This window comes from Balaenoptera acutorostrata, chromosome 4, assembly GCF_949987535.1.
Source record: "Balaenoptera acutorostrata chromosome 4, mBalAcu1.1, whole genome shotgun sequence".
Lineage (NCBI taxonomy): Eukaryota > Metazoa > Chordata > Mammalia > Artiodactyla > Balaenopteridae > Balaenoptera > Balaenoptera acutorostrata.
Window position 1 is genome coordinate 27,876,034 of NC_080067.1, and position 23,935 is coordinate 27,899,968.

A 23,935-nucleotide genomic window follows, 5' to 3' on the forward strand; every position below is an offset into this window, starting at 1 on the left:
GGAATTTTGTCTTTGTTTCATCCACTCAACAGATAGATAGATGTTAAGCCCCTGTGAGTCACTTATCTAGCACTGTGCTAGGAACAAGTCCTACTTTGTCTCAAAAGCCTGCCACTACAATATAATTTTAAAATACCAATGAGGCTAATAAGATTATACATATATAATTTACATATTATATATATAACCTGGATTTTTTTTTACTGGAGAATTTGAATTATTTTGTGCTTTCCACCTTGTTCTAAAGACTCAGCCAATAGGAAGAAGGGAATAAATTCTGAGAACTATACTTCTAGAGTTAGGAATAAGGGTATCAGCGGATAAAACAGAAAGAAAATCAAGATGATAAGAACATTTCAAAGTTATCAAAGCTCTAAAAGTAATGTAAAAATCTGTGTAGTCTGCAGAAATAAAAAGCATCCTAAGAGACTACTACAAGCAACTCTATGCCAATAAAATGGACAACCTGGAAGAAAAGGACAAATTCTTAGAAAGGTATAACCTTCCAAGACTGAACCAGGAAGAAATAGAAAATATGAACAGACCAATCACAAGTAATGAAATTGAAACTGTGATTAAAAATCTTCCAACAAACAAAAGTCCAGGACCAGATGGCTTCACAGGTGAATTCTATCAAACATTTAGAGAAGAGCTAACACCCATCCTTCTCAAACTCTTCCAAAAAATTGCAGAGGAAGGAACACTCCCTAACTCATTCTATGAGGCCACTATCACCCTGATACCAAAACCAGACAAAGATACTACAAAAAAAGAAAATTACAGACCAATATCACTCATGAATATAGGTGCAAAAATCCTCAACAAAATACTAGCAAACAGAATCCAACAGCACATTAAAAGGATCATACACCATGATCAACTGGGATTTATCCCAGGGATGCAAGGATTCTTCAATATACACAAATCAATCAATATGATACACCTTATTAACAAACTGAAGAATAAAAACCATATGATCATCTCAATAGATGCAGAAAAAGCTTTTGACAAAATTCAACACCCATTTATGATAAAAACTCTCCAGAAAGTGGGCATAGAGGGAACCAACCTCAACATAATGAAGGCCATATATGACAAACCCACAGCAAACATCATTCTCAATGGTGAAAAACTGAAAGCATTTCCTCTAAGATCAGGAACAAGACAAGGATGTCCACTCTCACCACTATTATTCAACATAGTTTTGGAAGTCCTAGCCACGGCAATCAGAGAAGAAAAAGAAATAAAAGGAATACAAATTGGAAAAGAAGAAGTAAAACTGTCACTGTTTGCAGGTGACATGATACTATACATAGAGAATCCTAAAGATGCCACCAGAAAACTACTAGAGCTAATCAATGAATTTGGTAAAGTTGCAGGATACAAAATTAATGCAGAGAAATCTCTTGCATTCCTATACACTAATGATGAAAAATCTGAAAGAGAAATTAAGGAAACACTCCCATTTACCACTGCAACAAAAAGAATAAAATACCTAGGAATAAACCTACTTAGGGAGACAAAAGACGTGTATGCAGAAAACTGTAAGACACTGATGAAAGAAATTAAAGATGATACAAACAGATGGAGAGATATACCATGTTCTTGCATTGGAAGAATCAATATTGTGAAAATGACTATACTACCCAAAGCAGTCTACAGATTCAATGCAATTCCTATCAAATTACCAATGGCATTTTTTACAGAACTAGAACAAAAAATCTTAAAGTTTGTATGGTGACACAAAAGACCCTGAATAGCCAAAGCAGTCATTTTTTTTTTAATTATTAGCACCTTTAATTATTATTTATTTATTTATTTATTTTTGGCTGTGTTGGGTCTTCGCTTCTGTGTGAGGGCTTTCTCCAGTCGTGGCAAGTGGGGACCACTCTTCATCGCGGTGCGCGGGCCTCTCACTATCACAGCCTCTCCTGTTGCGGAGCACAGGCTCCAGACGTGCAGGCTCAGTATTTGTGGCTCACGGGCCTAGCTGCTCCACGGCATGCGGGATCTTCCCAGACCAGGGCTCGAACCCGTGTCCCCTGCATTGGCAGGCAGACTCTCAACCACTGCACCACCAGGAAAGCCCGCCAAAGCAGTCTTGAGGGAAGAAAACAGAACTGGAGGAATCAGACTCCCTGACTTCAGGCTATATTACAAAGCTACAGTAATCAAGACAATATGGTACTGGCACAAAAACAGAAATACAGTTCAATGGAACAGGACAGAAAGCCCAGAGATAAACCCATGCACCTATGGTCAACTAATCTGTGACAAAGAGGCAAGGATATACAATGGAGAAAAGACAGTCTCTTCAATAAGTGGTGCTGGGAAAACTGGACAGCTGCATGTAAAAGAATGAAATTAGAACACTCCCTAACACCATACACAAAAATAAACTCAAAATGGATTAGAGACCTAAATGTAAGACCGGACACTATAAAACTCTTAGAGGAAAACATAGGAAGAACACTCTTTGACATAAATCACAGCAAGATCTTTTTTGATCCACCTCCTAGAGTAATGGAAATTAAAACAAAAACAAACAAATGGGACCTAATGAAACTTAAAAGCTTGTGCAAAGCAAACTACAAACAAGACGAAAAGACAACCCTCAGAATGGGAGAATATATTTGCAAATGAATCAATGGACAAAGGATTAATCTCCAAAATATATAAACAGCTCATGCAGCTCAATATTAAAAATATGACCCAATCCAAAAATGGGCAGAAGACCTAAATAGACATTTCTCCAAAGAAGACATACAGATGGCCAAGAAGCACATGAAAAGCTGCTCAACATCACTAATTATTAGAGAAATGCAAATTAAAACTACAATGAGGTATCACCTCACACCAGTTAGAATGGGCATCATCAGAAAATCTACAAACAACAAATGCTGGAGAGGGTGTGGAGGAAAGGGAACCCTCTTGCACTGCTGGTGGGAATGTAAATTGATACAGCCACTATGGAGAACACTATGGAGGTTCCTGAAAAAACTAAAAATAGAATTACCATATGACCCAGCAATCCCACTACTGGGCATATACCCAGAGAAAACCATAATTCAGAAAGACATATGCACCCCAATGTTCATTGCAGCACTATTTACAATAGCCGGGTCATGGAAGCAACATAAATGCCCATCAACAGACGAATGGATAAAGAAGATGTGGTATATATATACAATGGAATATTACTCAGCCATAAAAAGGAACGAAATTGGGTCATTTGTAGAGACGTGGATGAATCTAGAGACTGTCATACAGAGTAAGTCAGGAAGAGAAAAACAAATATCGTACGTTACACATACATGTGGAACCTAGAAAAATGGTACAGATGAACTGGTTTGCAGGCAGAAATTGAGACACAGATGTAGAGAACAAACATATGGACACCAAGGGGGGAAAGCACTGGGGGGGAGGGGTGATGAATTGGGAGATTGGGATTGACATTTATATACTAATATGTATAAAATGGATAACTAATAAGAACCTGCTGTATAAAAAAATAAATAAAATTAAATTAAAAAAAATTTTTTTTAATCCGTGTAGTGCTTTAAAAGTATTGAGTCTAGTAATGTTCCTGATTACAATCGTCAACAGTCTATCAACTTATCTGTCTTTGCCAAAAAAATGTAAACCCATTCTACTGAAGAATTTTCATATGAGAACATAACTTCAATTATAATATAAGTTAATAGGAAAATAAAATTCAATTACGAAAATACACTTGACAGACTCGGTATTTTACAATTATATTGTGAGATCACTAATTGTAATATCCCCAAACTGAAAACTACCCAAATGCCCAACTGCATTAGAATGAATAAATAAATTATGGTTTAATCACACAATGGAATATTACATAACAATGAGAAAAGATCAACTACAACTACTTACAATATGGATGAATCTCACAAACATTTTGAGCAAGAAAAGCAAGTCACAAAGAATAAATGTTGCATGATTCCATATGTAAAGCACCAAAACAGACAAAAATAGTCTATCCTGTTAGAGGTCAAGACAGCACTTAGCCTTCAAGGGGAGCACAAAGCATGCTTCTGGGGTGCTGGTATTTTGCTTCTAGTTTCGAGTGCTGGTTTGTTAAATTCCACTGAACTGTACACCTGTATTTGTACTTTTCTCTATATATTTCAACTAAAACTTTATATATATATATGTGTGTGTAAATATACGACATGAATATTTTCATTACAAAATACCCCATTCTGGATACATTACAAAATGCAGAAAATATATAGTACCAATCAATCATAATCTCATGTTCTAAAAGATACCTGTAATTTGATGTATTTCCTCATTTTTCTAAAAATGTCACATAGTTAAGAACATAGAATACATACAATTTTACTTAAATGTGAGAGGTTAAATTATATCAAAACATACCTACATAAAATAATTATGTGTATTAAGCATTTTCTATTTTCAAAATGTTTTTCTTCATAAGCAAAATATGACTACAAATTTAGCTATCATATACATACATACACAATTTACTTTAAAATCACCTAGTAATATACTTCTGTGTGTGAGCTACATTTTTGCTATTTACAAACAATGCTATGATAAATATCTGTCTTTGTCTATATTAATTATAAGTCAAAATTTACTTCCTTAGGAGAGATACCTAGAGATAGAATTACAAGAGCCAATGTTTTTGCATTAAAATTAGCAAAAGATAAAATATTGCTATAACATGAGGACAGAGGTTTGAAAAAGCAACAAAATGGATAGCCTATCCTCCTTTCTTCACTCGTCTTTTCTTTTAGAAGTGCTCCTTAGGCAGTAGAGTCCTTTCGTAAAGCAAAAATCTGTGGTTTGAAAGTCTAAGACGTGAGGCTTGATGATACTGCAGTACTAGACACACAGAAGGTACTGGAAAAAGTTTTCTGAATTGAGTGAAAAATCTTAGGCAGAGAAGTCAGTCTGATTCTACCTTTTGCTTAATCCCCACTTCTTCTACATACCCTTAGAGTAGTAATTCTCCAAGTGTGGTCCAGGGCTAGCAATATCAGCTTCACCTAGGAACTTGTTAGAAATATGAATTCTCAGACCCCACCCCAGACCTACTGAATCAGAAACTCTGGAGTCAATCTTTATGAGATGCCCTCCAGGTGATTCTGTTGCTTGCTAAAATTTAAGAACTACTGGACTAAAGCACTCTACACCTCCAGGCATACTAAGAAAACATCACCTTTATTAATCAGGGAATGGAAAAAAGATAAATAATTTTTAGAAACTATTATTCTAATTGCACTTTGCTCATCTGAGAGACTGAGGGTCTTCGTGTTAGATAAGTGTTTTCATCTTCTGTTCCACTTCTTTTAGATTTGTGATTTACATGTCTGCAGTGTCAGTCATGCTACTCGTCACACTTTAATGGGTCCCAAATGGACTCACTAAAGGGGATGTAAAGGATGTCACTGAAGAAAGGGATGACAAAACAGTTCCTAGCTTATTCTGAGATATGCCAAAAACTGGATTTAATTAGTTTCACAGGCAGAAAATGAAAGAAGTAATTTGTATTACCAGTAAATCCTAATAGCAATTTCCTTTTACTTCAAAATACAGTTTGTAACTAAATGTATTCAGGCTGGTCTTTTTCAATAATTTAACCAGCAACTTGCAGACATTTTCTACATAATTGATACAATGATAAGGAAAGGCTCAAATATCAAAGGAACACTGAAGGAAGTAAAGGAGAAGAGAATTAATATTTTATTGAGCACCCACTACATGCTAAGTATTATGCATAAAGCTTTACACATGAGAGTTAAATGAGAAAATACAATCCCTCCAAGGTAGGTATTACAATCACCAAAGCACAAATGTGAAAATCAGAGAGATTTAGTATATTTTCAATGTTATCAATTGTAGATCTAGTAAATAGCAAAGCTGAAATTTGAAGCTCTGCTTCAGTGATTCCAAAACCTGAGCCTTTTCAAATATATCAAACTTACTTTACAACATGAAGCAAAATACAATGTGTTTTCATTAGAATGAATTAAAAACTCCTAAAGAAATACAGTTAGTAAAATTTTAGCAAATTTTATTAGTTTTCCTATTTAGTATTTTTTAAAGACACAGCTTTAGAAAAGAATATTTTAGCTACCATTTTTATTTACTATGTAATTTATAAAGAAGAGGAGAAACCAGGTTAAATGCAGAAGAGGCAATTTAGTCTTTCCTAAATAACATTTGCAATTTAAATTGCCAAAACACTGTGTTGGCAACAAAGCTGTTAAACAACTTTAAGGCATGATTTTTGATATTTTGCTTTTAGATTTGGCAACTCATGCAAATTTTATGTTGGTCATAAACAAGATAAATTTAAATGAGGAAATTCAAAAAAACAAAACATTTAAGAAGTTGATTTTAGAACTAAATTCCAATTGACAATCAAAATTATCATCTTCCCTTAGTGCTGTGGGTTTGAAATTAACCAGTACCAATAGTTGTTACCAATAGTAAGCAAGATGGCTAGCTAAATTAAAGGTGTGGAAAAGTTTTCTTCTAGAAGACAGTGAGCCATATAGGAATAGGAAATAAAAACAGGCAATTGGATCAACTCCATTTTCCAACTACCTAGCAAATAAGAAATCACATAAAGAAGGACCTTTTAACATCAACAGTATTCTACTCTGCCAACTAAGTTACAAGCTGATTCACTGAAAATGAACTTTGAAATACTACAGAAGCAAGACTGCAGATATCCTTTCCTCCAAAAAGAATAATATCCATTTATCATACTTTCATAAGAAATAGTGACTAGTTATTTCAAGATATTAAAAATAGGTATCATCATGTCACGCTCTAAAATAAAGCAATTTATATTAACTATCAGAATAGAGAATAAAAATTTATATTAAAAAATGGGAAAAAAAGCCATTTTATTTGGCCTCAGGTACAACATACTGTGTTATCAAAATTATTTATAAATCTACAACATGCAATCAAAACACAGAACAAAGTTATGTAATTCTACCTAACCACAATATACATTGCAAAAGCAGTTAACAGGAAGATAAAAGATGTAGTAAGCACAGTCTATTTAAAAACATTTTAATTTTTCGTTTTAAATCAGGAACTTAACTTTTATTTCTAAAAGATAATTCTTATTTAATTTTAGTATTTAATTATGTAGTCTGGTAAACTAAACATGATTACGGAAATAAAACTTACCTTGTAGATAAACACAAGAGAAAAAAAGATCAGAAAAATACAAGAGAGAAAAAGATCAGATGGCACGGGTCCTACAGGAAAAGCAAGCTACTGGACTGAACAGGTTGATAAAACTACTTGTAGAATGGGTTAGTCTATTATCAGATCATTAAGATATTTTTAAATATCCTGAAACCAAATTCAGATTCAAAAGGCAAAGCCAGAACCATTCACTGTGTTTATTAAAATACAATCTCTCAGTAAGCCTCACACAGCAAGAGAGGCCAAACTTACCCTAACATGACCTCAGATTTAGAAGCCTGCCAAAGAATTTTCATAGAAATAGCAACCAAATGTTGCTTATACCTACTGTTCAAAGTAATATAAATTAAAACAAAGCTTACTAGATATTTGAGGACTTAAATCTGTGAAGTAAAATTAAAAAAAAAAGGGGGGCAAACGTTAGCAGCCTTTTTAATGAAACATATAAATCCAAAATATACAAGCTACTCTATTTTTAAGATTTTGAGTACTGAAATAATCTCTAACACCAGTTCCTTACCCTTTCACCTTTCCAGCTCCTTTTAAACTTTTTCTCATCAAGAAAGGTAAGTTCTCACATTCCCTTCTTAGCAGACATACATTCATATGGTCCCTATAAGGAGTCATTCCAGCAACACTTTTGGGAAAACTCTGAATTCCTTCTCTTTCTACTGCCTTACCCACAAAATGCTTTCTTTTATTCCTGTTTCCAGGCTGTGAAGATCTTTTCAAAAAATGTTACAAAACCTGAACAATTGGTTCCACTATAAATGTTATGTACTCTGTCTAACCTCAACTGGATCCCTGCTGTTACACAGGGATTCCAGAATCATCTCTAGATTATAAGGGATTAAAAATAGTACAGGGCTTCCCTGGTGGCGCAGTGGTTGAGAGTCTGCCTGCCAGTGCAGGGGACGCGGGTTCGAGCCCTGGTCTGGGAGGATCCCGCATGCCGCGGAGCGGCTGGGCCCGTGAGCCACAATTGCTGAGCCTGCGCGTCTGGAGCCTGTGCTCCGCAACAAGAGAGGCCGTGATGGTGAGAGGCCCGCGCGCCGCGATGAGAAGTGGCCCCCGCTCGCCGCAGCTGGAGAAAGCCCTCGCACAGAAACGAAGACCCAACACAGCCATAAATAAATAAATAAAATTAAAAAAAAAAAAAGCAACAGTCTTTTAAAAAAAAAAAAAAATAGTACAAAACAGGCTCTGATCAACAATACTCTCCAAATGGAGAATTCATAAGCTCCTCTCAAAATTAAGTGGTGTTAGGCTTCCCTGGTGGCGCAGTGGTCAAGAATCCGCCTGCCAGTGCAGGTGACACAGGTTCAAGCCCTGGTCCGGGAAGATCCCACATACCACAGAGCAACTAAGCCCGTGTGCCACAACTACTGAGCCTGCGCGCCACAACTACTGAGCTCAACGTGCCACAACTACTGAAGCTTGCGCGCCTAGAGCCCATGCTCTGCAACAAGAGAAGCCACCACAATAAGAAGCCCGCGCACCGCAACGAAGAGTAGCCCCCGCTCGCCGCAACTAGATAAAGCCCACGTGCAGCAACAAAGACCCAACGCAGCCAAAAATTAATTAATTAATTATTTAAAAAATTAAGTGCTGTTTATGCAAGGAATCCAAAGTTTTTGTGACACGTAAAAATCAATCAATGTAGTTCACCATATTCATGGGCTATAATTACTCCCACCATATATAATCACTGCAATAGGTGCAGAAAAAGAACATTTACCAAAATCCACCATTCATTATCAAAACACTCAGAAAACTTAGAAGGGAAACTTACTCAACCAGATGCAGGGTGGCGCTACGAAAACTCTACCAGCTAATATCATACCTAATAATAAAAGACTTAATACTTTCCTCCTAAGATCAGGAACAAGGCAAGAATTTCTGTTCTCTCCATTTCTACTCAACCTTGAACTGGAAGTCCTAATCAGTGACATTAGGAAAGAAAAGGAAATACAAATTGTAAAGGAAAAGTTAAACTTTTTATTTACAGAGGACGTGAGAGTATATAAGGAAAATCCTAAAAAAATCTACAAAAGAATTACTAGAAATAAGTTTCACAAGGGAGCAGGCTACAAAAACCAACTGTGTGTCTACATACTAGCAAAGAACAACTGGATATTGAAATTAAAAATACCATTTACAGGGACTTTCCTGGCGGTCCAGTGGTTAAGACTCCACACTTCCACTGCAGGGGGCACATGCTTGCTCCCTGGTCAGGGAACTAAGACCCCACATCCCACATGCCACGCAGCGTGGCCAAAAAAAGAAAAGGAGAAAAAAAGACACCACCAATAACAAAAATATCATTTACAAAAAAAAAATCCTGGAACTAATACATGATTATAGCAAGGTTGCAGGATACGAGGTTAATAAATAAAAGTCAACTGCTTTCTTATATACCAGCAATGAATAACTGGAGTTTGAAACTACGAACACAAGTCCATTTACATTAGCACCAAAAAATGAAATACTTAAGGATATATCCAATAAATACGTATAAGATCTATATGTGGAAAACTACCAAATTGTGATGCAAGAAATCAGAGATCTAATTAATGGAGAGAGAAGTCCACGTTTATGCATAGAAGAATTAATATTGTTAAGATGTCAGTTATTCCCACTGATGTACAGAGTCGATGCAATCTCAATCAAAATCCCAGCAAGTTATTTTGTGGATATCAACAAACTGATTCTAAAGTTTATACGGAGAGGCAAAAGACCCAGAACAGCCAACACAATATTGAAGAAGAAAAGTTGGAGGACTGATACCACCCAACCTCAAGACTCACAGTCATCAAGACAGTGTGGTATCAGCAAAAAAATAAGAAAATAGATCAGTGGAATAGAATAGAGAGCCCAGAAAAAGACCTACACAAATACCTTCAACTAGACTTTGACAAAGGAGCAAAGGCAATTCAATGGAGAAGGGACAGTCTTTTCAACAAATGAGGATGGAACAACCAGACATCCACATGCAGGGAAAAAAAAAGAATTTAGACACATTCTTTACACCTGTCACAAAATTAAATCAAAATGGATCACAGACCTAAATGTAAACTGTAAAACTCCTAGAAGAAAAATAAGAGAAAAATCTAACTGACCTTCAGTGTGGTAATGACTTTATAGATACAACACCAAAAAGTGTGATCCATGAAAAAAAAAAAAAAAAATGAGGCTTTAATGTTGGACTTCATTAAGATTAAAACTTCTCTGTGAAAGATACTGTTTCTCTAACTACCAGATAAGGAATGTCAAGTCTTTGTGTATCCTTACAAGAAACATGATACGTGTGTTTGTATGTCACTGCTTTTTAAACAAATGGTTATTCGGCACATTGTTCTGCAATTTTCTTTTGTTAACTTAATAATGTGTCTTTGTAGATCATTCCATATTTGTACATAGCTTTCTCACTCCCAATTTTACACCTGCATAGTACTCCATGATATGTATTGAACATAATTTATTTAGCCAGATCTTACTGATGGATTTACACTGTTGCCAATATTTTGCTATTACATACAATACCGCAAAGATTAAATGTTATTTCCCAAATTTATAAACATATCAGTAGAGTACATTCCTAAAATTGGGACTACTTGGTCAAAGGAAATGTGAATGTTAAATTAATAAATACTGTGAAATTGCTTCCCATAAAGGTTATGCTCCCACCAGCAGTATAAGAGAGCACATTATCCTACACCCTTGACAACAGGGTTTTATCAAACTTCTTAATACTCGCCAGCCTTACAGAGTGAAAAATGGTACTCAAGTATAATTTTAAATTACGTATGGTTTGTGAATGAGGTAGAGTGCCTTTTTATCTGTGTTAAGAACCATTAATATTTTTCTGTGAACTGTTTATTCATAAGTTTTGCCCATTTCCTAAAAATTGGATTGTTGGGTAGATTGTTCCTTTCATCACAATACAATATTTCTCTTTGTCCCTTTAATAGCTTGAGGCTGTTAGTATATTTATTTAGTATCAATATTGTTTTGTTCATGGTACATCTTTGGCCATTTTTTTGTTTTTAATCTTCCTTAGATTCAAGACTTGTGAATATATTTTTAGTTCCAAAACAACTTTCTCGGTGTTCCAACTGTATCCTCTTGAGAGCTTCCATTCTTCTTTCTTCCCGTCATGCTTTCTCTTACCTTTTCCATTAGTTCTGCCCCCATAGGAGGAATCTGATTATCCAGGGATATTCCCTCTTTTGAGTTGCTGCATTCCTTTTAGTAGGTTGTCATTTCCACAGCTGTAGGCTACTGCAATCTCTTGGACAGTGCGGAACTGGCAGTGAGTAAAAGATACACATATTTTCAATCTGATGTGCAAGCAATGAAGGAGTTGGCAAGGTGGCACTGCTAGCTCTGCTGAGGACATAAAGGAGCAAGAGGAGGATACACGGCAGGGCTCATCTACCTGCAGGGACACAAGCAATTTAGCCCACAGCAGCTGCCCGAGAAACGCATACAGCTTACAGGCAAATATGGCCTCTTTCGCATGCCAGAACCACCCAAAGATATAGCCCAAGAAACAGCATGTACCTCTCAGATAATGAAGGAATCCCTGATCTTCAACAAAGGTTCCGCTGGGCTTTCAACACTATAGATAATGAAGCCCTGAGTTACAGTATCTTTTTCTTTCATTTAAAAAAATAATACAGGGCTTCCCTCGTGGTGCAGTGGTTAAGAATCTGTTTGCCAATGCAGGGGACATGGGTTCAATCCCTGGTCCGGGAAGATCCCACATGCCGCAGAGCAACTAAGCCCATGCGCCACAACTACTGAGCCTGCGCTCTAGAGCCCGTGAGCCACAACTACTGAGCCCATGAGCCACAACTACTGAACCCGAGAGCCACAACTACTGAATCCAAGAGCCACAACTACTGAAGCCTGCACACCTAGAGCCCATGCTCCACAATAAGAGAAGCCACCATGATGAGAAGCCCACACACCACCATGAAGAGTAGCCCCCGCTCGCCACAACTAGAGAAAGCCCGCGCACAGCAACGAAGACCCAACACAGCCATAAATAAATAAATAAATAAATTTATAATAAAGTAAAATAAAATAAAAAATAATACACAATTACATGATTTATGACAAGGATATACGAATACTCAACTGCTTTCGAATCCTCTGCAACTCGCCTGGCTATGGCGGAATATAATCATCTTCAGGCTTGTTCTTATTTTAATTAATTATGTAACTTTTAGACGTCCAACTCTTAGATAGATGCCCTAAGACAAAAAGCTCAGAAACCTCCCTCACTGAATACCTTAACACTTTGTTTCAAAAAGCATTCAAAGTAAGTTCCGTCTTTATACGTTTCTCAAAGGTTAGATAAATAAATATTTGCATTAAAAGTCTGGAAATGTTATGGCAAAACAAGCTCTTGCAGTTCAATGTTTACTTAGTATGCAAAAGGGAAGGGAGGGGAGGGATAAATTAGGAGTTCGGGATTAGTAGATACAAACTACTATATATAAAATAGATAAACAACAAGGTCCTACTGTATAGCACAGGGAACTATATTCAATACCTTGTAATAACCTATAATGGAAAATAATATGAAAAAGAATATATTTATATGTATAACTAAATCACTTTAATGTACACCAGAAACTAACACAATGTTGTAAATTAACTATATTTCAATAAAAAATAAACTTTTAAAAATTTACTGAGTATATATAACTGCTCTAGATGCCAAGCTAGACTCTAAAGACAAAAATATGAAAAAAGACCCTGGGCTGCCCTGGTGGTGCAATGGTTAAGAATCCGTCTGCCAGCGCAGGGGACACAGGGTAGAAACCTGGTCCAAGAAGATCTCACATGCCACGGAGCAACTAAGCCCGTGAGCCACAACTACTGAGCCCACGTGCTGCAACTACTGAAGCTTGCGCACCTAGAGCCCGTGCTCAGCAACAAGAGCCCGTGCTCCCCACAACAAAGAGAAGCCCCCGCTTGCCACAACTAGAGAAAGCCCGCACACAGCAACGAAGACCCAACACAGCCAAAAATAAAATAAATAAAACATAAATAAATTTATATACATAATAAAAAGACCCTGCCCTTAAAGAGCTCAGTCTAGTAAAAAAAGAAAGGACAATCTTATAAAGAAACACAATATAATGTGATAAGGACAATAATAAAGTATGTACAGGGTCCAAAGGTTAACACAAAGGAGGCTCAGTAACAAGGAGGTACAGAAGAATTCGTGCTCAGCTAGATTTTAAAGCATAAACAGGAATTTGCCCAGTGGCCAAGGGAATTATAGGTAGAAGGAAAGACACACATTCTTTCAACAAAGTTCCAGTTTGGGACAGCTACTATGGAATAGTTACTTTGAAATATCTATTCTAGAGAAACAGTGATGAATAAGATAAAAAGTCTCTGACTTCATGGAGTCAGGTGGGGATCAATAAGTAAATCAGTAAAATTAAAGTCCAGTGTGATAAATACTGCAATCGGGATAAGTAGAGAGTATTAGAGGCTTATGGGCCAAGTGGGTACGAGACCTAAACCTAGATTCTAGGAATGAACAGAAATTAGCCAAGTGAAATGTATTTCTATCAGGAGTGAAGTGAGGATGCTGTCAGAGAGGTATGGCATTATAGGTACAGAGAAGAGAATACAGAAAGACAGAGAGAGAGAGAGAGAGAAAAGGGAGGGGAGGGGAGGGGAGGGAGAAGAGGGACAGACAGACAGAGAGAATGCAGTTCAGTGTGGCAGAAGCATAAATGTCTGAGATAAGGCTAAAGATGAAAGCAAGAACCATATCATGAAGGATCTTTTAAACTGGAGTTTGGACTTTATCTTGAGGGCAATAAGGAACAAAAAATGTTTTTTTAACTTGGGAAGACTTGTTCAGATTTGTGTTTGAGAAAAAGTATGTAGCTATAGTACAGTGAATGAAACAGAAAGAAAGAAAATCTCAAAGCAAGAAAAACAGCTACAGTAATCCAGGAAATAGTTTATAGTAGCCTGAACTAAGATAATAGCAATGGAATAGAGAAAGTGGGTGGGGAGAACTGAGATATTTCGCTGGAATCAACAAGTCTTGTAAGTGCTGGAATCAACAAGTCTTGTAAGTGATTTGACTGGGAGTAGAGAGGTCAAAAAGGAGTCAAAGATGATGCTTCAGTTTCTGGTTTGGGCAAAGGGTGAAAGGTACTACTGTACTATCCAGTAAGATAAAGAAAAGGGAAAAGTAGGTTTTGAGAGGGTGAAATAATCACTTTAATTATGGACAGATTGAGTCTGAGATGCATATAAGTTATTCAAATGAAGGTGTCGCATAAGCAGTTAAATATACAAAAACTCAAGACAAAGGTTTGGGCCGGAGGTACAGATTTGAGAATCAACCATATACAAAGTAAAAGCAGTGAGAATAGATGAAATTGCCTAGGGAAAATGTACAAGGTGAGGGAAAAAAAACTAAGACAAAAACCCCATGGAACACTAACATTTAGAAGACAAACAAAAGGAGAGCTAGGAGAGTAGACTGAAGGGAACGGCCGAAAAGGAAGATGAAAATATTAACAAGAGGAAAAGGAGTAAGCACTTAATGAATGCTTACTATGTGCTAGGTGTTGTACTAAGTGATTTACGTGCACTACCTCATTTAATCCTTACATACCCTATGAGCAATTTACCATTATTATCTGCATCATTACAGATGTGGACATTTTGGCTTAGAGAGATCACCCTGCTCAGATTTACACATTTGGTGGAGTATAAGAAGTGCAACCAAGATTACACCCTCATCCTCCAGAGCCCTTGTTCTTAACCGCTACACTGTACTGCTTCCTATAAGACTTAAAAAGTGTGGTATCATAGACAGAAAGAAAAACAGTGATTCAAAAAGAAAGACACCACCCCAGTAATGACGAGCTCACTTAGCAGCAAGACCTTGATTTCTAACAACATTCTCTATAAAAAGCAATCAGGACTCTTTCAGAAAATGGCTGATCTGAGGAATGGGCAGGAAATATGTCAAAGGGACACAGAAAAGCAACTGAACGCTCCCAATGGCCATAGTCCTAACAATCTGAGCAAAAAAACTGAAGTAGTATTGGACTATGACCCAGACTATACACTAAATATCCATGAGTCCATACTGGTATAAAGAAAGAATTAACTAACTAAATAAATAAGTAAATGGAGGAGAAGAGACAAATCTAGGGTGGAAGAATTCCAAACAAATCATGTAGATACTCACAACTCAAAGAAGTGGAGCAAACTCTCCACTCCTCAAGTGTGGGCTCCACATAATGACTTCCTTCCAAAGACTATGGTATGGAAAGGGGGAAGGGGTAGAGAGTACCTTTACAGTAGAGAAACATGACAAACACTACATCAGCCAAGTGACCAAGTTTCACACCAATAATGATAAGTCATGTTGATACCCTTAATATGTTGTGATGAAAATGGCCCTTTATCTCTGTGGTCTTTCTCTCAAAAACCTATAACCCCAATCTAAGTATGAGAAAAACAATTAGAAAAATCCCAATTCAGGGACATTCTACAAAATACCTAACCAGTACACCTCAAAACTGTCAAGTTATCAAAAACATGGAAAGTCTGAGATACTGTCACAGCCAAAAGAGGCGAAGGATGCATGATCATGAAATGTAATGTGGTATCCTGATTGCTCTCCTGGAACAGAAAAAGGACATTAGCTACAAACTAAGGAAGTCTGAATAAAGTATGAACTTCTACTCATTATAATGTATCAATATTGGCTCATTAATTATAAAATCTGTACTAGAATAATGTAGGATGTTAACAGTAGGGAAACTGAGTGAGGGGTTTATGAGACCTCTCTGTACTATTTCTGTGATTTCTCTGTAAACCTAAAACTGTTCTAAAATTAAAAGGTTATTTTTAAGGGGGGGGGGCACATTAACTGTGCCAAAAGCTGATAAACCGAAAACAAAAAAAGACAAAATCAAGGGCAGTTTCAATGGATTAATGGAGTCAAAAGCCAGATTACATTGGGCAGAGAAATGAATGAAAGCTGAGAATGGGACTGTAAGTGTATAGCTTCTTCCAAGAAGTCTGATAATGATGGGGAGAACAAATGAGAGCTGGAAGTAGAGATTAAGTTGAAGAAAATGTTTTTTGTTTAAATCAAGGTATAATTCACATACCCAAAAATTCACTGATTTCCAGTATATACACAAGGTTGTATAGCTACAACCACTATTTCCAGAACATTTTCATGACTTCAAAAAGAAATGGTAAAATTAAAGAAGGCTTAGACAAGTTGAATATGTTCACAAATAAGAAGACATAGCATTGTTAAGATGTCAATAAAACCAAAGTGATTTAGAGATTCAATGCAATCTCTATCAAAAATCTAACAGCCTTTTCCACAGAAATGGAAAACATAATCTTCAAATTCATGCGGAATTGCAAGAGATCCTAAATAGCCAAACAATCTCGAAGAAGAATAAAGTAGGAGGACTCACACTTTTTGACTTTGAAACATACTACAAAACTACAGTAATTAAAACATTATGGTATTGACATATGGACAGACATACAGACCAATGGAATAGAATAAAAAGTCCAGAAATAAATCCTCACATATATGGCCAACTGATTTTTGACAAGGGTACTAAGACCATTCAATGGTCAAAGGACAGTCTTTTCGACAAATGGTACTGGGAAAACTGGATATCCTTATGTCAGTTTGACCCTGACTTTGTATCATATACAAAAATTAACTCAAAATGGATCAAAGACCTAAACCTAAGAGCTAAAACTTTAAAATTCTCAGAAGAAAACATTGGGGAAAATTTTCGTGACACTGGATTTGGCAACCATTGAATGGAAATGACACCAAAAGCACAGGCAATAGCAGAAAAAATAGATAAATTGGACTCCATCAAAACAAAGAAGTTTTGCACATCAAAGGATACTATCAAGAAAGCAAAAAGACAACCTGATGAATGGGAGAAAATTTTTGCAAATCATTTCTCTCATAAGGAATTAATATCCAGAACATATAAAAACTTCTAGAACTCAACAACAAAAAACAAATAATCCAATTCAAAAATGGGCAAAAAGACTTGAATAGACATTTCTTCAAAGAAGATATATGAATAGCAAACAAGCACATGAAAATACGCTCAATATTACTAGTCATTAGGGAAATGCAAATCAAAACCACAATAAGACATCACTTCACACCTATAACGATGGCTATAATAAAAATAAGTTAAGTGTTGGCAAGAATGTGAAGAAACTGGAACCCTTGTGCACTGTTGATGGGAATGTAAAATGGTACAGCTGCTGTAAAAATCGAAATGGCAATTCCTCAAAAAATTAAAGATAATTCTATTATTTGACCCATATGACATGTGACCCAGCAATTCCGCTTCTAGGAATATATCCGAAAGAACTAACAGCAGGGTCTCAGAAAGATCTCTGTACTCCCAGTTCACAGCAGCGTCACTCACAATAGCTAAAATACGGAAGCAACCCACGTGTCCACTGATGGATGAATGGATAAGCAAAATGTGGTACATACTTAAAATGGAATGGTATTCAGCCTTAAAAAGGAAGGGAATTAGGCCATATGCTACAACATGGGTGAACCTTGAGGACACTGAGCAAAATAAGCCAGTCACAAAAAGACAAATACTGTATAATTCTACTTATATGAGGTACGTAGAGAGTAGGGAAAATCATAGATACAGAAAGTAGAATGGTTCTTGCCAGGGGTTTAAAGGAGGAGGAGAAAATAGGGAATTGTTGTTTAATGGGTGTAAATTTTAGTTTTGCAAGATGAAGAGTTACGGATATGAATGGTGGTGATGGTTGCACAATATGAATGTACTTAAATGCCACCAAACTGTACACTTAAAAATGGTTGAAGTGGTAAACTTTATGTTATGTGTGTTTTACCACAATAAAAAAAATTGGGGAAAAAATGACAAGCATCAAGGCTTCAAGTATCTCTTTCATTGCTTCAGAATACATTTAAATTCTTAGAATACTTCTACAGACCATTTCTACTCTTAAGCTAGCAATTTCTATACTGAAATACAGATTTCTCTAGCCTTCTCTCCACCTTAGACATAAAGCCTTTGAGGAAGCTGATGTTTCTCTCATAGCTATCTGTATTGTAATAGTAAACACTTTTGTTTTTACCTTTGTATATGTATAATGGAAAAATTTAAACATATACAAAGGAAGAGAGAAAAGAATAATGAAACCCCGTATAACTATCACCCAGCTTAAACAATTAACCAACTCACAGACAATTCTGTTTTATCTATAATTCCACTCACTTTACTCTTCTTCCCTCACTGGATTATTCTGAAGCCAATCCCAAACACCATATCATTTCAACCATAAAGATTTCAGATGTTATTTCTACATACTAAAAGATACTGTTGAATGATACATAGTGAAAGATACTGACAAGTGTCCTGCACAAATTCTTGTATGGATGGGTCAGATTTCTGATATAAGCATTCCCCCAGTAAACCATCTATTACACAAAGGAATTACATATATATTCATTCATTCTACTGTATTCCTTACAAGTTAAACCACTAGCAAATAGGGTCTCTCAAAACACACACACACACACACTCTCTCTCTCTCTCTCTCTCTCCCCACCTCTCCACCTCTCAGAGGTAACTGACTTTTATATGATAAAAGTTCTTTGGAATATGATAACACAGTAATATTATATAATTATTATACATAAAGTAATTCTTCATTTAACTGCTTATTTCATAAAACAAATGCAATAAAACTAGCTCAATGCAGAAAATTTTTATTCAACTGTCCTTACCTTTTGTTGGACTGAGATTCTGATCTATAAATCCTCTTAATTCTGCATTTGTAGAAGTCAAACCAACCTGAATAAAATAGTTTAAAAAATTATACATAGGATCTTAAATAATATGTGATCACTTAATAAGCTATTATTAATAACCTTCCACCAGAGGTTCATATCAAATATTATACATTGTCACATAAAGATGAGTTAATGATATCAACTATAGGAGTTGGATTAAAACATTGTCATTTTGCTTGAAATGGGAAAAATAATGCACTGTCCAGATGAAGATAAAAATTAATGAAATAATGTTACTTATGAGCAGATGTGAGATCTACAGATTTTACTGATGGTTTTTTTTTTAAGCAAGTAATCTGGCAACTGTGAAGTTGCCAAAAGATATACCAAAATTCCACCCTCATTGCTGCCCTTAATTTTTACTGTTCACAATCACTGCATATAATGCTTTTAAACATTATGACATGTAATGGACCAAATAAAGACCATTAATACCACAACGCAGACGTGAGGTCCACTGGCCTTGGGTTCATTCTCCAGTTCATCAAGCCCACTATGTGTATGGCCGTGGTCAAGTCACACAAGCTCTCTATATCTCGGTCTCCTCGTCCATAAATTAGAGGCCGCTAAAGGCGCTTACCAATTCAGGTTGTTAGAAAGATTAAGAAAAAGAATTCATGTAAAGCACAGGGCTTGGCAAAAAGTGCTCAATCCATTTTAATGTTCATTACTGTTTGTAAGATACTTGAGGGACTACCTAAAGCAAGTGTGTTTATGAATTCTCCTTTAGACAATTTATTTCTTTTAATGTGATGTCTACTGGACTACTTGGAATCATAAGCTGAATATGGTAGTATCATCAAGCGGAGTTTTAAAATTTCATTATAGATAGAGCCAGCAGGAAAAAAAACCCTATTTTTAAAAACTTGTCACAAAGCAAGTATCCAATAAATGGCTCTACTACTACTACTGTATTATTGTTTTAATCCTTGTAGATTTGTAACCTTGAAACATCCATGCTAATTTGGTACCCCAAACATCCTCTCAAAGTACTAACACACTGAAAGGATTTTAAGGCACACAAAGCTCTGTAAGTTTATATCTCTGTACTTGCTTTATGTTTTTAAACTATCCACTGCTTTAACACTGTATATTCTTCAAAACCACTCATTTGATACTTTATAATTTCATAATATAAGAGCTAATTATTTCATTATTTGGGAATTCAGATGTTCTACTAATAGCTATTTCTTTTTTTCAAGAGATGCTACCAGAAATATTTCTACATATCGTTCACATCATAGAAAAGTAATTCTGATGCAAACCTATGTCTGGCATCTAATATTAAATTTTTATGGAAGCGGCTGAAGACAGAGGCATCTAAAACATAGCCTAATTCTATGTAGATAATGGTGCAGATCCTTAATCCTGTCTAGCTTCTCTTAAGTATTCTATTAGAAGTAAAGTAAACCTTTTGCAACACAATTTCCAACAAAATACCACTGCATGGATTTCCAGAGTTGCTCACAAATACTAACGTTAAGCGTTCAATTTGTAAATGCCAAGAGTTTACTGTGGCATCACTAACATGCCTCTCCTTTTTAAGCTCTTCTACTACAAAAAAAGAGAAAGGCGAAATTTTTGTTGGTGCTCTACTGTAAACAGAAAGCAAAGAAGGCAAAGACAGCCTTTAATATATTCCATGCTTAATACAATGTGATAATTTAATACATGTATTACAATAACTTCAAAAGTATCAGTTTATACCTTTTTCTTATTATACAAAGATAACGGCAAAAACCTCAACCAAAACCACATATTCACAGTCGAGAGTTCAGTTACTGGAACTGTTACATTTAAACACCTGCTCTTACTGTTCAACTTTTGCTACTTCTAAGTGAAGTAGCAAACGGATTTGGAAACGTTTTAAGCAGCTGTACACCTGCACCTTAGTGAACAACAGGTTATACCCCAAAAAGATAAAAGTCAATTGTAAATCAATAGTGTGTGTAATTTTGGTCTCATGGATGGAGAGGAAGTGTTTGTATTCAGAGCTTAAATAAATACTACTAAAATTTATTTAATTAAAACTTCAAACATGTATTAATTTCTGCTTTCATAAACACTGTATAAAGATTCAAAGAAAAAGTAGATTTGCAAGTAGAAAAAGTTGGGTAGGAAAGCCATTTAAAAATATTAGCTATTCTTTCTTTATTCTGTCCATTTAAAAAGGATCTTTCTATATAATGTTTCTCAGATCAAGAGAAAAAAGTAAACTAATTTTACGTAAAATTTTTCATCTAATAAGATACTGAGAAAAGTTTTCTATCAGGATATTCAAACACTGTGCTGCATACTGTAAGCAGTCACTAAATGTCTATTGAATAAAATATATCCAAAGCCCAAATGTTAAGAGTCAAACGATATTCCCCAATAACAGCATTATAATTTCACTGATCTTTAACATTTCAGATTGACATAACTGAAAGATTCAAAGTGAGATGGTCTGTGGTCAAAGTTCAGCTCTACCATTCATTCACAAGCAAGGTGTTCTTGGAACAGTCACTGCAAAATGAGGATGACGATACACATGTGTACAACAAACTCAGACAGCTCTTCAGACCAAATTAAATAATTATGTGAACATGTTTGTTAATGGCAAAGCAATATTCAAGTTTGGGTTATTAATTCAAAGGGCAATGGCTTTACTACTTCAACACTGACCTAGACAATTCATAAGAGAGACACAAATGACCAATAAACATAGAGAATACCAATTTGACCTAACTAGCAATTAGAGAAATGTAGTAAATTACATACCATTTTTTTGCTGATTAGATTGACAAAGATTAGAAAGAAAATAAAGGGAAATGGCACTCTCATACACCACTGGTGAGTTTGTAAATTGGTGCAATCTTTCTGAAATGCAATTTAGCAATATGAATCAAAAGTCCATAAAGTACATACTCTTTGGGCCAGTAATTTCATAAGACTTTTGTTTCATGGAAATAATCCAATGAGTAAACAGAAATAAACAAAAAGTTTAAAAAAGAGAAAAAATGGAAATAATGGCCAGTATTAGGAAACTAGTGTAATGTCCATAGAATAGATAACATAAAAGAGCCATTTAAAATGATGTTACAGAGTTATCAAGACAAGAAAAGGTTTTCATCATAGAGACTAAGCTAAATAGTAGGTTACAAAACAGTCCGGCCTCATTTTTATTAAAAAAAATATAATACACATAGATTTTGGTATATATATATATATATGTGTGTATGTGTATATATGTATATATATACACATACACACATATATATATATATACCAAAATCTATGTGTATTATATTTTTTTTATATATGTATTTGTGTATATACCAGATGTGTTCTTAGGCAGAATTTTGCTGATAATCTCTAGGCTAGTTTCTTTTCTTTATCTGTACTTTCTAATTTTTCTGTAATGAGTATTATGGCTTACATATTGTTAAAAGATTCTTTGACAAGGCAAAAAATTACACCTCAAATTATCTTTCAAATCCTTTATTGTATACTAAGTGAACTTAAGTGAGAACACATCTGCATTTTTGGTCTAGAAGAGTATCACTGGATACTAGATAGTACCTGATAACAATTTTATCCCAGATACAATGAATATATTGCCAGCTCTGCAGAACTTCCTTTTGCAAAATGAAACATCCCACACTCCATGCAGTTCTGGTAGGGCTGTTCATCTTAGAGCCTCAAATGTGCTACAACAACACGAGTGGACCCATGACCCACAGTGAAGCAGCAAACCATTTATGGTACCCTACTTCCTTCTCTACAATGACTTGTCTAAGCGTGTGGGCCAAGCAGAGTCAACCAAAGCTCCTCCATGGAATTTGAAATATAAATGCTAGAAAAGAAAAGTTCCCTCTCTTCTTCTGAGATAAGCATTATGAGGCCAATGTAGGCTATTATGCCACCATATAGAGCCAAGAGATGGAAAAAGGGAGACAGAGCCCTGACGCCCATCATTTCCCTGAACCCGGTTGTATTTGAAGCCATAGTACTCCAGACTTTTCAGTTATGCCAATCAACACATTCCACTTTTTGCCTGAAGTGATTCTGAATAGGGTTTCTAACACCTGTAACCATAAGGGACCTAGGATGGCTTGGCTGAGGCAAAACTAACATTTCACAAAAAACTGTTCTCATAAGAGAAATGCAAAATGAGAAACAGAAACTGAAGATGCAAATATTTGAACGTATGTTTAATAATGCTTCCATAAAACCTGGACAACCTCTTCTATATCTAAGAGTCACTTTTCAGCGGCATGTGACACAATTATCACTCCCCCCTTCTTGAAACACTGTCTTCACTTGGCTTCCACATCATCAGGGTAACGTTCTTTCCTTCCTTTCTGTCCATTCCTTCAGTGTCCTTTGCTGCCTCTCCTCCTCCCCCGTTGTTGGAGATTCCCTGCGTTCAGACCTTGGTCCTTATGTATTCTCTAGCCACGCATGAACTATATAATCTCATGGAATCATACTGCTTTAAAATAATCAATCTAATATGAAATGACTCCAAAATTTTTAGATCCAGCCCCAAGCTTTCCCCTGAGCTCCAGAGTCATTATTGATCATTATATTAACTGCCTGGCCAATATCTCCACCTGGATGTTTTCAGGTCCCTCAACTTTAATATATTCAAAACAATTTTTGAGTTTGCCACAAAATCCTGTACTTCCCCAAGGTTTCCTCTTCTCATTAAACCGCAAAGGCACTTACCCAGTTATACAAGCCAAATGCTGAGCAATCTTTAACTTCTTCCCTGTCCCCATATCCTAATTACTCAATAAGTCCTGGTGGCTGTCCCTTCAGATACAT

General features: G+C 35.8%; 1 protein-coding gene across 11 annotated transcripts in view; it reads right to left on the reverse strand.

The window, feature by feature from the left end:
- Nucleotides 1–23,935, reverse strand: part of TFDP2 (transcription factor Dp-2) — a 175,571-nt gene that overhangs the window by 99,747 nt on the left and 51,889 nt on the right. For 6 of the 11 annotated variants that reach the window (XM_057545098.1, XM_057545094.1, XM_057545091.1 and 3 more), the window contains one exon: nt 19,061–19,127. The exons of 2 other annotated variants lie outside the window; for them this stretch is intronic. Coding sequence is in view for 4 of the 9 variants with exons in the window: in XM_057545091.1 (XP_057401074.1) it covers nt 19,061–19,127 (67 nt within the window). In the remaining 5 variants the exon portion in view is untranslated. Of the gene's footprint in view, nt 1–11,397; nt 11,534–19,060; nt 19,128–23,935 lie in introns of all 11 variants that reach the window. 3 more of the 11 variants (XM_057545095.1, XM_057545096.1, XM_057545092.1) reach the window with 1 other exon arrangement.